This window comes from Choloepus didactylus, chromosome 2, assembly GCF_015220235.1.
Source record: "Choloepus didactylus isolate mChoDid1 chromosome 2, mChoDid1.pri, whole genome shotgun sequence".
In the NCBI taxonomy this organism is placed as follows: Eukaryota; Metazoa; Chordata; class Mammalia; order Pilosa; family Megalonychidae; genus Choloepus; species Choloepus didactylus.
The window spans coordinates 221,934,983-221,949,482 of record NC_051308.1 but is presented as its reverse complement, the minus strand read 5'-3'; the positions used below and the strand labels follow the sequence as shown (position 1 = coordinate 221,949,482).

The 14,500-nt window shown below is 43.7% G+C and overlaps 2 protein-coding genes across 6 annotated transcripts in view; one reads left to right on the top strand and one right to left on the bottom strand.

Moving 5' to 3' along the window:
- PTAFR (platelet activating factor receptor) overlaps positions 1 to 14,500 on the bottom strand; it is a 52,226-nt gene that overhangs the window by 13,304 nt on the left and 24,422 nt on the right. For 3 of the 5 annotated variants that reach the window (XM_037828005.1, XM_037828009.1, XM_037828007.1), the window contains exon 3: positions 7,049 to 7,222. The exons of the other annotated variants lie outside the window; for them this stretch is intronic. The gene's annotated coding sequence lies outside the window, so the exon portion shown is untranslated. The remainder of the gene's footprint in view (positions 1 to 7,048; positions 7,223 to 14,500) is intronic. 5 annotated transcript variants of the gene reach the window in all.
- On the top strand, positions 4,730 to 5,166 carry LOC119527696 (cytochrome c oxidase subunit 6B1). Its single transcript, XM_037828013.1, has one exon. The coding sequence runs from the start codon at positions 4,771 to 4,773 to the stop codon at positions 5,029 to 5,031; it is 261 nt and encodes an 86-aa protein (XP_037683941.1). The 5' UTR covers positions 4,730 to 4,770; the 3' UTR covers positions 5,032 to 5,166.

The following is a 14,500-nucleotide window of genomic DNA, read 5'->3' as shown; positions in this document are numbered from 1 at the left end:
AGCAGCAAGCCAGCACCATGGCTGAAGTCATGAGCCAGGGAGAGAGTGACAGGAGGTAAGTCAGAGAGGTAGGCAAGGGCCAGATCACCACATGGCTTGGGAAGGAGTTTGGATATTATTTCAGGTATAATGAAAAACTATTAGAAGGTTTTGAGCAGGGGAATAACACAAACATCGTATTTTGGAAAAAATCACTCTGGCTAGTGTGAGAATGCAGGAGGAGAAGCTGGGAGAATGTTGCAATAGGCCATGCAAGAGATGATGATGACAAGCATGAGGGCAGGGGTACAGGGAGTGACAAAAAGGAGTAGGAGTCTGGATCCAGTAGGTTCCAGTTCCTGATTCTAGTTCCTCATGGGACTTATCTACTTCCTGTTCCTAAGTTCATCCAGGTTTCTCCATGTGTCTTCCTCCCAAAAGTCCTTCTTGCTTAGGCTAGTATAGGAGCAGGATTCTGTTATTTGCTAAGGAACCATCCCCGACTAAGACACCTTGGCTCTTGAGCTGGTCTAATTCACCACCGTCTAGGATATGACCGGGTTTCATTTTCCCCATATTAAGGGAAGTGTTTTCTCCTGTGACTCATGCACATAGGAATTAACAGTATCCGGAGGCTGAGGAAGCAATCAAAGATTAATTTTATGATGTGGGGAAAATGCTTATGGTATCAAATGCTATAGCACCAGATAAGGGGTACAGATAATAGTAACAGTCGCTAAAATGTATGACTTACTATGCGCTAGTTCTTGACCTAAAAGCATGTCTATATTAACTTACTTAAGCCTCATAAGACTCTAGTGGGTTGATACTATCGTTGTATTTTACGGGTGAGAAAACTGAGGCACAGAGAGGTTCAGTAAAGTGTCCAAGGTCACAAAACTAGTACGTGGTAGATCTGGGATCCCAACCAGGCAGGGGGGCACCATGGGGTTCACCAGTGTCTCTCGGCTAAGGATGCACTAATGGCATTTTGAATAGGGTGATTCTTTGTTGTACAGGACTGTCCATCTCACTCTTTGTGGGTTAGCATCCCTGGATTTACACAAATTAACTCTGTTTAATCCTCTTCATCAACCTAATGAGATAAGTATTGTTATTCTCACCCCCACTTTACAGAAGAGGAAACTGACCCAGGGAGGTTAAATAGCTTGTCCTGAGTCACCCAGCTCATAAGGGGGAGAGCCAATATTTGAATCCATAAAGTCTAGCTCCAGATCCTGTGCTTTTAACAATTCTGCTATCCTGCTTCATTAATGGTCAAGAGAATAGGTGGAGGAGGGGACTGACCTTTAAAACTTTAAGCAGAATCCAGCAGGCTTTTCAGAGCGGGCTCAGCAGCTCAAGCATGCATTCTAGACCAGAAAGGCAAAGACTTGTGGGAACCAGAAACCTTTTCCTTGTGCAGATAAATGTTACAGGTCTAACATCTAAAGGGCACAGCCCAGGAACTTATGGGAGTCGGGTGAGAGTCAGGAATCCACAGAGAGCAAAGCCAAAGGAATGTCCAGAAGACTGGACTGCTGGATGGGAGCTTGGTTTTTCTCCAGCTCCTCCTCCTGTAGCCGTTTCTTCCCTTAAATGTAGACAGTTTCCTGGGAGGCCCTGGTCACTCCTTTGCCTGTAACTCCGTATTTTCATATTCTCAAATATGCTCCCACTTGGCTAATGACAGGGCTATTGGCACAATTGGGGTGCAAAGTGATTGGTGGCTGGTACCAAGAGTCAAATCCTCTGACATTATAATCCCACCCAGAAATAATTCTACAAAAGCTAAAGACCAAAGCTCTGGAGATGTCAATGACTGCCCTCCGTGACCTAGTACCTTTTAAGCCAACCACACATTATATGCTGGAGAGTCCAAAAAGCAAAACCGTGGAAAGCAGGAGTGTGCCATTGCCCAGGACGCCACTTCACTTTGAATTCGACTTTCTCCTGTTGAATTGTTCTACCCCGGGGCTCTGGCCTTGCCCCTTGACTCTGTCTTTGCTTTTCTGCCCGATTTCAGGCCTTTGAACTTGTCTTGAGGGGGATTTTGACTCAGACTCTGCTCTGATTACACTTATTCCCGCCCACTTCAGGAGGAACACCTATCCAAACTCAGGCCACTAGCCCTCTGTCTTGGTCAGCAATCACTTGTCTGCAAGCGAGAGAACCCCATTCAAACTATGAAAAGGAAGAATTTATTATAAGGAACTGAGTATTACAGAATCCAAGGCAGCAATTGCAGCCATGTAATAGGATGTTAAAATAGGTTGTAAAAAGGCCTTTCCCTGCCTCCATTTCTACAGAGACCGGTACATGGACAACATATACCAAAGAGAATGTGAGGCAACCTCTAATGTACAAGTTACAAAGGAAAAGCACAGAACAAGTTTGACCACTTTGGGAGTCAGAATGTGGAGAGGGGAGCAAGGATTTGATGAAGAGATATCTTCGGAGGTTGCTGTGGTCTGTGTTGATCCCACCATCTTACCATCCCAGGAAGAGGTGGGGCAGAGGTAGAGTGTTGTAGCAAACCCAGGGAGACAGTTCTTCAATGACAGGGCACCTCTCCACGCTGCGATCTGGGGGCTAAACTTCTACCTAAGAAAGCCTGAAGATGAGAGCTGGCTGGCCAACTGCTTTGGCTGCATTTATCCAGAACTTTCCATGTGCCAGACTATTCACATATTAACTCATTTAAACCTCCCAGCAACTCTGTGTGGTAGATGCTCTACATTGAAGGTTAATGCTTTCACTCACCAACATATTGTGAACATTTTCCCACATCAATAACTATCCTTCTGTCACATGGATTTAATAACGGCACTGTTTTCCTTGGCATGGCCAGAAAGCCTCATGATTAAGCACATGGGCCCTGGCATCAGCCTGCCTGTTTTCACATCCCATCTCTACCAATAACATATGGAATGAGACCATTTTTATAAAGGACATGAATATGTGTAACCCAAGGGTTGGCAGCTTGGATGTCCCCCAAATCTCCAGCTCACCTCAGTCACCCTGCGCTCCATTAATATTTCTTAAATATCAAGCATCTGCCAGAAAATGGGGATATAACAATAAACAAGACAGATATGTTCCCAGCATTCATGGAAATTGTATTCTAGTAAGAGAGACATACAATGACAAGTAAAAATGCCGAAGAAGAAAGCAAAATCATGCAAGTGACAAATTCAATAAAGGAAAAATGCAAGATATCCTGCTCTTTCCTCCACATTATGCTGCCTACTCACTGCAGTGAGTTTAGCACCTCCTTTCCCCAACTTTTCTTGGTCAGACCTTGTTCATTCCTCCTCCTCCCAAGACACATTTTGCCAACCAAGTCCTTGCATGTCTTAATAGGCCTATGAAGCTAGTCTCTTTCAAAGGAAGAGCCCTTAGGAGATTGCTTTATCCCAACTCTTCCTTCCCCATTTTCACATGGAGAAACTGAGTCTCATCCATTTCACTAATTTTCTAGAGGAATTTAAGTTTCTCCTCTGAATTGTAAAGTTTTCATGATAAAATGCCTGTTCAAAGGGACATGGAAATTGATCTGAAGTTTCAGCAAAAGTTTACTTCTAGCTGGAATTGAAAGGACTTGAAGAGATATTTGCACACCCACGTTCATAGCGGCATTATTCACAACTGCCAAAAGGTGGAAACAACCCAAGTTCCTATTAACAGATGAATGGGTAAACAAAATGTGGTAGAAACATTCAATGAAATAGTATTCAAGCATTAAAAAAATGAAGTTCTGGTGCATGTGACAACATGGATGAACCTTGAGGACATTATGTTGAGTGAAATAAGCCAGATACAAAAGGACAAATATTGTATGATCTTTCTAATATGAACTAATTATAATGAACAAACTCGTGGAGATAATATCTAGAATACAGGTTACCAGAAGATAGAATGAGGGAAAAGAATGAGGAGCCTATGCTTAATTTGTGCAGAATTCTTAATAAGATTGATTTTAAATATTTGGACATGGATAGAGGTGATGGCAGCACATTAACAGTGCTGAATTGTGCATGTGATCATGGTTGAAAGGGAAAGTTTAGAACATGTATGTCACTAGAAGGACAGATAGAAGATGAAACATGGGACCATATAACATAGTGAACACTGTTGTGGATGATGAAGGAGGTTAATAGTACAAATATAAGAATGTTCTTCCATGAACTAGAACAAACGTATGTCGCTATTACAAGGTGTTAATAACAGGGTGGTACATGGGAAAAATACACCTAATGCAAACTATGAGCTATAAGTAATGGCAATATTATAATATTCTACCATCAATTGTAACAAAGGTGCCACACCAATGCCAAGTGTCAGTAATGGGGGGGGGGAGGGAGTGGGGGTGTAAGGGGTATGGGGTTTTTCTTTTTGTAACAATGAAAATGTTCTAAAATTTTATTGTGGTGATGAAAGCACAATTCTGTGATTATACTGAGAGCCAATGACTGTACACTTTGGAGGGATTGTATGGTGTGTGAATAAAACTTCTTTTAAAAAAAGTTTTTTTCAAGCTAGAATTGATACTTGCACACCGAAGTTCATGGAAGCATTATTCACAATTGCCAAAGGTGGAAACAACCAAACGTCCATCAACAGATGGGTAGAGAAACAAAATGTGGTATGTCCATACAATGGAATAGTATTTGGCCATAAAAAAAAAAAAAGAAGTTCTGATACATGCGACAAAACGGTTGAACCTTTAAGACATCATGTTGAGACATTGAGCTGCGAGGGAATCCTGCGGCGCTCTTAGGAGTCAGCACCATGGCAGAAGACATCAAGACCAAAATCAAGAACTACCGAACTGCCCCTTTTGACAGCCGCTTCCCCAACCAGAACCAGACCAGGAACTGCTGGCAGAACTACCTGGACTTTCACCGCTGCGAGAAGGCAATGACTGCTAAAGACGGTGACGTCTCCGTGTGCGAATGGTACCGGCGTGTGTATAAGTCCCTCTGCCCCATATCCTGGGTGTCAGCCTGGGACGACCGCAGGGCAGAAGGCACATTTCCTGGGAAGATCTGAACTGGCCTATCCCACTTCTTCCCTGTCCTTCATCCTTCTCCCAGGGTGGTGAAGGGGGACCTGGTTACATAATGACCCCCACCCTGGGATCCTGAATCATGATATAACTAATAATAAAAACTTACTGGAAAAAAAAAAAAAAAAAAAAAAAAAAAAAAAAAAGACATCATGTTGAGTAAATAAGCCAGACACAAAAGGACAAATACTGTATGATCTCACTTGTATGAAATAATTCAAATATGCAAATACATAAAGTCAGAAACTGTAATACAACTTACCAGGAGCTGGGTCGGGGAGAGGATTGGGGAGTTAATGTTTAATTGGTACAAAAGTTTCTGTTTGGGGCATTGGAAAAGTTTTGGCAATGGATGATGGTAATGGAGGCCCAACATTGTGAATATAATCAACACCACAGAACTGTAAATTTGAAAAGGGATAAAAGGGAAATTTCAGGTTGTATATAAGTTACCATTTAAAAAGACATAGAATTATACAACACAAAGAGTAAACAGTGGGCTAAAGTGAATAGCATAATTGAAATAATATTTTTCATCAACTGTAACAAAAATACCACACTCATGTGAAATGTTAATAATAGGGAGAACAGTTTGGGATGGGGGTAGTATATGGGAACCCTGTATTTTCTGCATGATTTTCCTATAAATCCGCAACTGCTGTAATAATAATAATAGAAGTAAAAAGAAAAAACAAAGTTTATCTCAAGATACTAACTGTTCACCATTTTGGGGCACTTCCACATTCCAGATTACAACTGTCAAAGCCGAGGGAACTGAACAAATACGCAGAAATGGATGCCTCAGAAAAGAGAAGTAGCATCAGTTGACAGGAAGAACAACATCCTCAATTTTCAAGATATTTACAAAATGTGTGTGTGTTTTTTTCTAAGTTCCCTCTTCAAAGAAATTATCCCTACCCAGTTCCAATAAACTTTAACTTAATGGCACCCTCTGTTCACTTTTGCTGTTTTGGGATAAAAACCAAGTCAATGAAGAGGCATCTTAAATACTAGTAAAAACTAAAAGTAATTGTAATAGTCAGTGCTGGCAAAGATATGACAAAATCAGTATTTACACAATTTGCTGGTGGCACTGTAATTGGCATAAGCCTTTTAAAAGCAATTTACAGTACATTTCAGTAGGCAGTAATTCCTCTCCTGGAACTTTATCCTAATTAAATCACATTAAAGGGGGAAAAATAAAGTAGCAAAAACTTTTAAATGACCTACATGTCAAAAGTGACTGTTTTGAGTGCTAATTCTGTGGCAGGTCCCACGTTAAGCACTCAGTGCAGATTATCTCATTTAGTCCTCCAAACAGTTCCAGGAGGTGCGTGCTATTTTATCTCCATATGCCAAATGAAAACACTGAGGCTATGGGAATCAAAGTAATTTGCCCGTGGCAAGCAGAGTTAAAGCTGGGGTTTGAACGCCTCAGGGGGTCACACACTCCACCACTGCACTGGGCTGCCTCTACCTGATCCCTGATGTCCTCAGTGACTGGCTGCTCCATTCCCATACCCAACCCCTAGCTCGATGCTGCTACCTTGATCTGATAATAGGCTTATGAGAAGCTGTGGAGCAAGGGATGATTTAAATCATGTTGCGGAGTAATGAAAATACAGAATTACTTTTTCTTTTACAGTGATGTAGGGAGAAGGGGCAGTGGATGGCCATTTCACAAGCTTCTACAATGTGGCCTAGCACATACTAAAGATAGGTCATCTCACTAAACCCTCCCAACTTCAAAGTAGGGCATTATTAGTCTCTTTGACAGTTGTGGAAACTGAGGCTCAGAGAAGGGAAGTGGCTAACTCAAGGTCACACAACAAGTCAATGATGAAGTTTCCAGAATCATGCTTCTAGAGACCAAGCTCTTTCTCAGGCTACCTCTTGGACAACTATCCAAAATATAATACCTGAAGTTGATGTAAGCATGGGGAATACTGGGCTCGTGGGGAAGTGGGGGATTTTTGGTAGGTGGACATGGAGGACACTGACCCAGGTCCAGAGGCTGATCCAGGACAGGAAGCCAGCCAGTCCCAGTTCCAGGTTTGGGGTCCAAGGAGGTGTAGGGAACACAGGGTGGTCTTGGCAGATGCTGACAGGCAATCCTGCAGCCAACAGGCAGGCAATATGCAAAGTCCGAAGATATGTTCAGGTGTAACTGGAGAACTAGGTAGGGAAACAAGGACCAAGTCAACATGGCAAAAGGAGAAGGCTACAGCACCATGAATTTATGTGAGCCTAGAAGTACACACCAACATTTTATGGCCTTTTCTGTGTCCACAAAAGGAGCAAAGGGGAGAGGTTAGGATGATGAAGATGTCTGATGGCAATGTCTGACTCACCTCTGGGGTCACTCTCCAGCCCAAGTCTGGCCCAGAGGCAAATTGATACAGGAGACAAACCCGTTCTAGACTTACCCACCTTACTCAACCACACTGGGCTTGTCCCAGGGGCTGGGTGGGGTGAGGGGAGGGGCCTCAGTCGGAGAAGGTAGCAAGGCAGAGGAAGGAAACCTCCCCATCACGGACTTGTACTCCACCCTAGAATAATATCACAAGAAACAAGAGGCTCTGTCCATGTCTCCAAACCTCTTGCTCCTGTCCTCCTAAGTCAGCCTTTCCCCCTTCCTGTATAGTTCCCAAGAGGACCAGGAAAGGGATTGCACCAGTAGGGGACAGATGAGGAAAATGGGGTTCAGGTCTCTGCCCAACCCATGAGAGCTTTGGGCCCTGAGTCATTTCCCCAGCAACGAGAAGATCCCCAGTGCATCTGGAGATGATGTCACATTAACCAGGGCCCTTCCTGGGGGAAGGCACCTCAAGATGAGTCACTCACCCAGAGTACAGGATGACATATCAAGGTGTGTGTTCTGAGAACCTTGTCAGGATGGATCAGATTCATCTTGGAAAGAGGCCAAACCAAGTTACAGGCAAGACCATCCATATCAGAAGAACCGACTCCCACGCGCTGGCCTAGCCTGGCTAAGGTGGAGCGGAGACGGTTGGCGTCTGGAGAAGATGGCACAGGAAGGATGGGAGGGTGCCAATACACCAAATGCATGCCAAGAGCACTACTCAACTCATTTACTCTAATCTCACTACCACACTAAGAAATCACCATTATTAACTTTCACCATTTCACTGGTGAAGAAAGTTTCAGATTCTTTGGATTAGAATCAACAATCTATTGAAGCAAGATGTTCCGAAAAGGGGGAGAGGTATTCATTTTAAGGATGAAAGAGTATGGCCTGGAATCCAGGGACTTAGGTAATAATAACAGGCAATGCTTACTTAGTACTTGCCATGTGTTAGGCATTGTTCTCCACCCTTTTATTTATTAATATCATGAAGTAGGTATTAACATCATTCCCATTTTACAGATGGGAACCAGGGCACAGAGAAGTTACATGACTCACCCAGGGTTACACATTCCAATCTGAAAACTCGGACTGGTGTAATAAGAATAACCCCCATTGTAAATAGAGGACCTCATACTGGGTTGTAATTTATTTACTGGCCTAGTCCTCTAAGCAACTAGATTTTGAGCTCTTTGAGGGCAGCAACTAGGTCTCATTCATCTCTGTATCGCTATCTCCCAGCACAGGGTCTGGCAGAGAGCAGGAACTCTGTATGTGTTAGGAAGGAAGGAAGGAAGGGAGGGGAAAGGAGAGAAAAAGCTGTAAATGGAAGAAAAAGAAAAGGAAAGCATTCCTCCACCCCTCAGAGGTCAGACAAGCTATAAGCCTTTTCAGATCCATCTCCAAAAGCTTTAGGAAGCAGATGCAGTTTCTAGAGCTGCATGCCCAGAAACGACAGTCCCAACCCTTTCCCCATCTCAGAAGTCAGCAGAACGACAAGAAAAAAGTTGGGTTTTGGAGTCAGATCTGGGGTTTACCCCCGCGCTGACCGTGTGACCCGGGAACAAGCCTGAGTGTTCTGATCTGGAAATGAGCGTGTGCAGTCATGTTTTCCAGTTACTTAGTGCATGCATACAGAGCAAGATGCTGGGGCTTTAATGGTGAGCAGACACAGACAAAGCCCTTGACCCCCTGGAGTTTACAGACTAGGAGTGGTTGTAGTGAGGAGAACAGGTATTAACCAAAGAGAACACAAATAAACGGAAAATTATAATTGTACTAAGCATTATCTAGGTGAGGTACACAGTACAATGAGCATCTATAATTGTGGAATTTGATCTAGTCCTGGAGGTTGGGGAAGGGTCCATGAGGAAATGCTGATTCGGGACATGAAGGATGAACTGGAGGTAATCCAGCAGATCATACCGGCAAGTGGAACAGAATATGCAAAGGTTAAATGATAAGAGAGGAAGTGGCAAGTTTGGGGAAAAGAAAAAATAATAGAAAACCAACAAAAACATGATTCAAGGCAAGGCTGGAGAAATGGGCAGAGAGCAGACCTCACAGAGCCTTAGAAGCCCAAGAAGTGTTTTGATCTCTCTTCTGAGAGCAATGAGAATCTACTGAAGTGTTCTATGTGGAGGAGCTACATGATCAGATTTGGATTTTGGAAAAATCTGGCAATGGTATGGAGAGCAAATTGAAGGTGGGTCAGAGTGGACATGGAAGACCAGTTAGATGGCCACTAAACAAGTCCAGGCAAAAAAGGGTTGACAGTGTGGACAAAAGTGGTGGCTTGAAATGGAGGGGCTGTAGATGGAGAGAAGTAGACGGATTTGAGATTAAGGCAGTAAAACAGGTCAGACTCAATAAAGACTGAATTGGGAGGAAGAAGAAATGATACTAAGTATGATATCTAGGTTTCTGGCCCCCATAACTGGAGGGATGGTGGTGCCGTTTACTGAGTCAGGGCTGGGTTTGAGGAGAGGGCTGTAGGCATCTTGAGTTTGGAGGACCTTTGAGATAGCCAAGCGGAGATACCAAGTTGTCACTTAGTCAAACAGGCCTGGACTTACAGGGGTCTGGGCTGGAGACAAGAATGTGTGACCATAGGTGGTAATTACGCACATAAGCAGAGCCTTGGACTCAATGAACTTGCCTGGGGAGAGAACATAGAGTAAGGCTAGAAGAAGCCTAGAGCTAAAACCGGAGGAACCTAAGTCAAGATGAGTCTGCAAAAGAAACAAAGAAGTAGCTAGAAAGACAAGAGACAAAGCAGGTGTAATAGACATTTGTTGCTTTTGCCACTCAGCATCCACCTTGTGGTGGACAGAAAATGGCCCCCAAAAGATGCTCACACCCTAATCCCTGAAACCAATGAGTGGCATGGAAAAGGGACTTTGTAGATGTGATAAAGTCAAGGATCTTGAGATGGGGAGATTATCCTGATTGTCCAGTGGGTTCAATGTAATTACAAAGGGACCTTACAAGAGGAAAGCAGGAACATCAGAGTCAGAGAAGGAAATGTTACAACAGATGCAGAGGTCAGAGTGACGTGGCCATGAACCAAGGAATGTAGCACCTGGAAAAGGCGAGGAACTGATTCTATACTAGAACCTCCAGAAGGAACTTACCTCTACCAACACTTTGGTTCTAGCCTTGTAAGTTCTATTTTGGACTTCTGACCTCCAGAGCTGTATGATAAATTTGTATGGTTTGAAGTCACTAAATTTGTGGCAATTTGTTGTAGCTGCAATAGGAAACTAGTACAGGTCCCCTCCTCTCTTGACAAGAGTACTCCAGTTTTGCTTTAGGGGGAAACACTACCACTCTAAGCCACTCTAGTGAAGCTAGAGCTAACCTGGGGCTTCAAATGTAGAGAAGGTGATCTAGCCTAAACCAGTGTCCCCTTCCCAGCCCCCGGCCACAATGATGGAATGGCACGGGGCATGTGATCCAAGCCGGGCCCATCAGAGTGAATCCCAGGACTTGTGTAAGGATTCTCACTCAAGAAAGCCTCACTTCTCTTTGTTGGATGTGAACCGGGAAAAATTTAGCCCTGGGAGACACTTCCCGTCATCTTGCAACCGTAGAAGGGAGGCTGTCTAAGAATGGAGTCAACATGGAATAGCACAACTGAAAGATGGAAAATGAGATAAACCAGATCCTAACAGAGGCCTGGTGTTCAGCTGTTCCACACTAGGATGGCTGATTGTTGGTGAAACATTTCTGTTGGTGAGTAAATGCTGCCCAGAAACCCCTGGGCATGGGAATGATTTCACCACTGCCTCCCTTCTCCTGGAATCTCTGGATTTCCTCATCATCTAGTAACTAGAGGGTTAATACTGGGACCAGCAGTGGGGCTTCTAGAACACCTCCTCTAACATCTATCCTGATTGATCAGTGTCTATGCAATACCAGTTGTTAAATATTTTGAATGTCACTCCTGTCCTAATGCCATTGTTTGAACCCCTATACTCAGCTGGGCCCAAAAGTTCTACCCTTAACCTATTACTGAGTTACTTGAGCCAAAGCATTCTTGTTTTTGTTTAAGCCAGTATATGTCAAGATTTCTGTCACTCAATAATCAAAAAAGATCCTACTAACACCAGGAAAATGTGAAGCCACAGAAGCCAGGGGAGGAGAAAGTATAAAAAGGAAAGTATGGTTAACAGAGTCAGATGCTTCTGAGAGATTCAATAAGAAGACTGAAACCATGTAAATGTATAAACCATCTGAGCCCATAATAGTTGCTCAATAAATGGTAACTCATCTCCCACAGCCTCATTCAGCAATAGTAATATATTGGCTAGGATTAGGTTTATCTGCACATAATGAAAAACCCAAAAGAACAGAGCCTTAGACAAGAGAAAATTGTATTTCTCTCTCAAATAAAAGTGGTCCAAAGGAGGCAGCAACGAGTGGGAATGGCACTCCACCATCATCACAGGCCAGACTCCTTGTATCCTTCTGTTCTACCATTGTAGCATGTAACATCCATCTTCAGGGTCACTTCAAGGCCCAAGAAGGCTGCTGGAGCACCAAATTCCAGGTAAGAATTAGAAAGGAGGGAAATGCAGAAAAGGATCACTTCCTAGCTGAGTCAATTCCTTTAAGAAGCATTTCCAGAAGACTTATCAACAATTTCATTTACATTTCATGGACAGAACTTAGTCATAAGACCACACCTAGCTGTGAGAAAATGTTGTCTTTTAGCTAGTTGCATTGCTACCCCCAAATAAAAGAAGGGTTCTTCTATTCAGGAAGAAGGAGAGAATGGATATTAGGCAACCAGCAGTCTTGCTACAGTTCATTACGTACTTTTGATGGCACATGTGACAGTCCTTTACAGATTACAAAATGGTTTCCTTCCAATTACCTCCCCCCAGCCTCCTAACACATCTTGCAGTAGATGTCATTATCACCATTTTACATTTGGGGAAACTGAGACTCAGAGATAGGCAATCACTCACCTAAGGACAAACAACGAATGATGGCAGAACTGGGAGACAAACCTGAATCTAACTCCAAGGCCCAAGCTCTTCACCATTCCACCTCTTGCCTTCCTGAACTACTTGTGGCTATTCCCAGAGTTAAAGGTCTTTTATTGTGAAACATCCATAATGTTAGGAGCCATTATCAAGCTATAAGATTAAGTATAAGCAGTGAAACAATGAGCTGTGGAGAGGCCCAATTTTCAGTCCTCCCCTCCCTCACCCCAGTGCCCACAGGGTAAATAATAACTGAGTCTAGAATTACTTCTGGGCCACTGCCCTTCCTGACCAATCCCCAGCCTGGGGCCACACTTATGCCAACCAAGAAGGTGGAGGAAGGGGCATCAGCAGTTATCTGAGGACAGATAGGCTCCCTGCTACCCAAGAACAACCACTGCCCCATCTCAAGTGCCAAATTATCCTCGCCCTGGGGAAGAGAAGAGAAGGGAACAGACATTTATTATACCCATTTTACACACAGGGAAACTAAGGCTTGGGGAGGTGAAGTGATTTGCCCAGGATCACACCACCAGTAAGTGACAGAGCTGGGATCCAAACCATAACAGCCCTGATTTGCAGCATTTGCTAATTTCTGTAGTGTAAGTACTCCCAATGTGGCTGATTTCAAGCTACCAACATGCCTTCTCTGAATACAGAGTTGGGAAGAGAGACTCACAGTTGGCTCTCAAGCTGGTGTGAGCCAGCTCTTGCACACCATTGAATAGTAAACATAACATTCATTTGCATTTTTTAACTCATCTGTCATCCACTAGACCCTGAGGCGAGGCCTTCTCTTTCTTGACTTGTCTCCACAACATAAGGCAAAGTGCTACCAATCACTATAATTTTGTGGAATGAAGGAAGGATATCCTTTCTCTTTTCATTGGATCACGCTGCCTCAGACAGCCACACACACCAAAAATATCATACTTAAATAGAATTTTATTGACTGAGGTGTTCCAACCCAGCTTATCCCCAAGACCAAAGAACCTGCCAGGCAGGGAGTTAGACATGAGTTTAATAGGACTTAATGACAGGAGATAATTTTTCTCAGTGGTGGCCGGCTGAGGAAAGATGGAAGTTAGTGCCCTGCAAAAAGCAGAGGAGGGGGTGCCAGGGTGTAGTTTGTAAAGGTTAAGACAAGGACATTCCATAGGGAGTGAGAACAGAATCTAGGCAGGGTCTTGTGACACAGGGGTGTGAAGGTTTGTTATCAACAGCGATCAGGGGAGGGGAGTTTCAATGCTCTGTTTAGGATACATTCCTTCCCCACCCTCCCACCCCCACCCCCACCTCCACCTCCACCCCCACCTCAGTGACTTTCAATGTCTGTCCCAGTCAAGTAGGTGGTTTACATGAAATAGCTCACTTTAACTATGGAGGGGAGGGTGTCTGGGCCCTGGGTTCCCACGTGAGCATTTTCACACCCAGTAACTCAAGCAGAGTTTGTGGCCACAGCGGTGGGCAACATCTCCTTGAATATGATGGTTCTGCAGTAAGAGAGAATAATCCCTTTTGGAGCCTAAATTTCTCCCCACTCCCCCTGCTTCTTTCCACCCCAATCTCTCCTTTGAGGAGCTATTTCATTATTTCCTCCCAAAGGCCAAAGTCACCTGACTCATGCACGTGGCAATTGTCTTCTTAAAACACATTCTAGATGTCTTTTAGAACAGCCTGGTAAATCAAATAAAAGGAAGGCCAGGCTGGTCACACTGTTCCTTTCTTCTACATTTTCACATTTCTGAGGAAATGTGGAGTTAAACAATATGAACTTGATGAAAAGGGGCAGGGGAGATGGATTATGGGCTAGAGTGAAAAGGGAGGCCGTATAGAGAATGACACAGCCTTTCAGGGCAGCAGACCTCGGATGCTGCTGAAGGCATCTCACTCTAGCCAGGTTAATACGGATAATGATACGTAACATTTACTAAGCTCTCATGTGCCAGGCATTTAAATTTCCTTTAAATTTGAGGAATTTAAAAACCCTCAAACTATCCTATTATGTTGACTGAATAAATTATTCCCATTTTACAGATGAAGAAACAGCAGCCCAGAGAGGTTTGGTAATCTGCCCAAAGTCACAGAGCTAGGAAG

Bases quoted from the DNA above. Each gene is read 5' to 3' on its own strand.
- LOC119527696 (XM_037828013.1), top strand. From the start codon at position 4,771: ATGGCAGAAGACATCAAGACCAAAATCAAGAACTACCGAACTGCCCCT.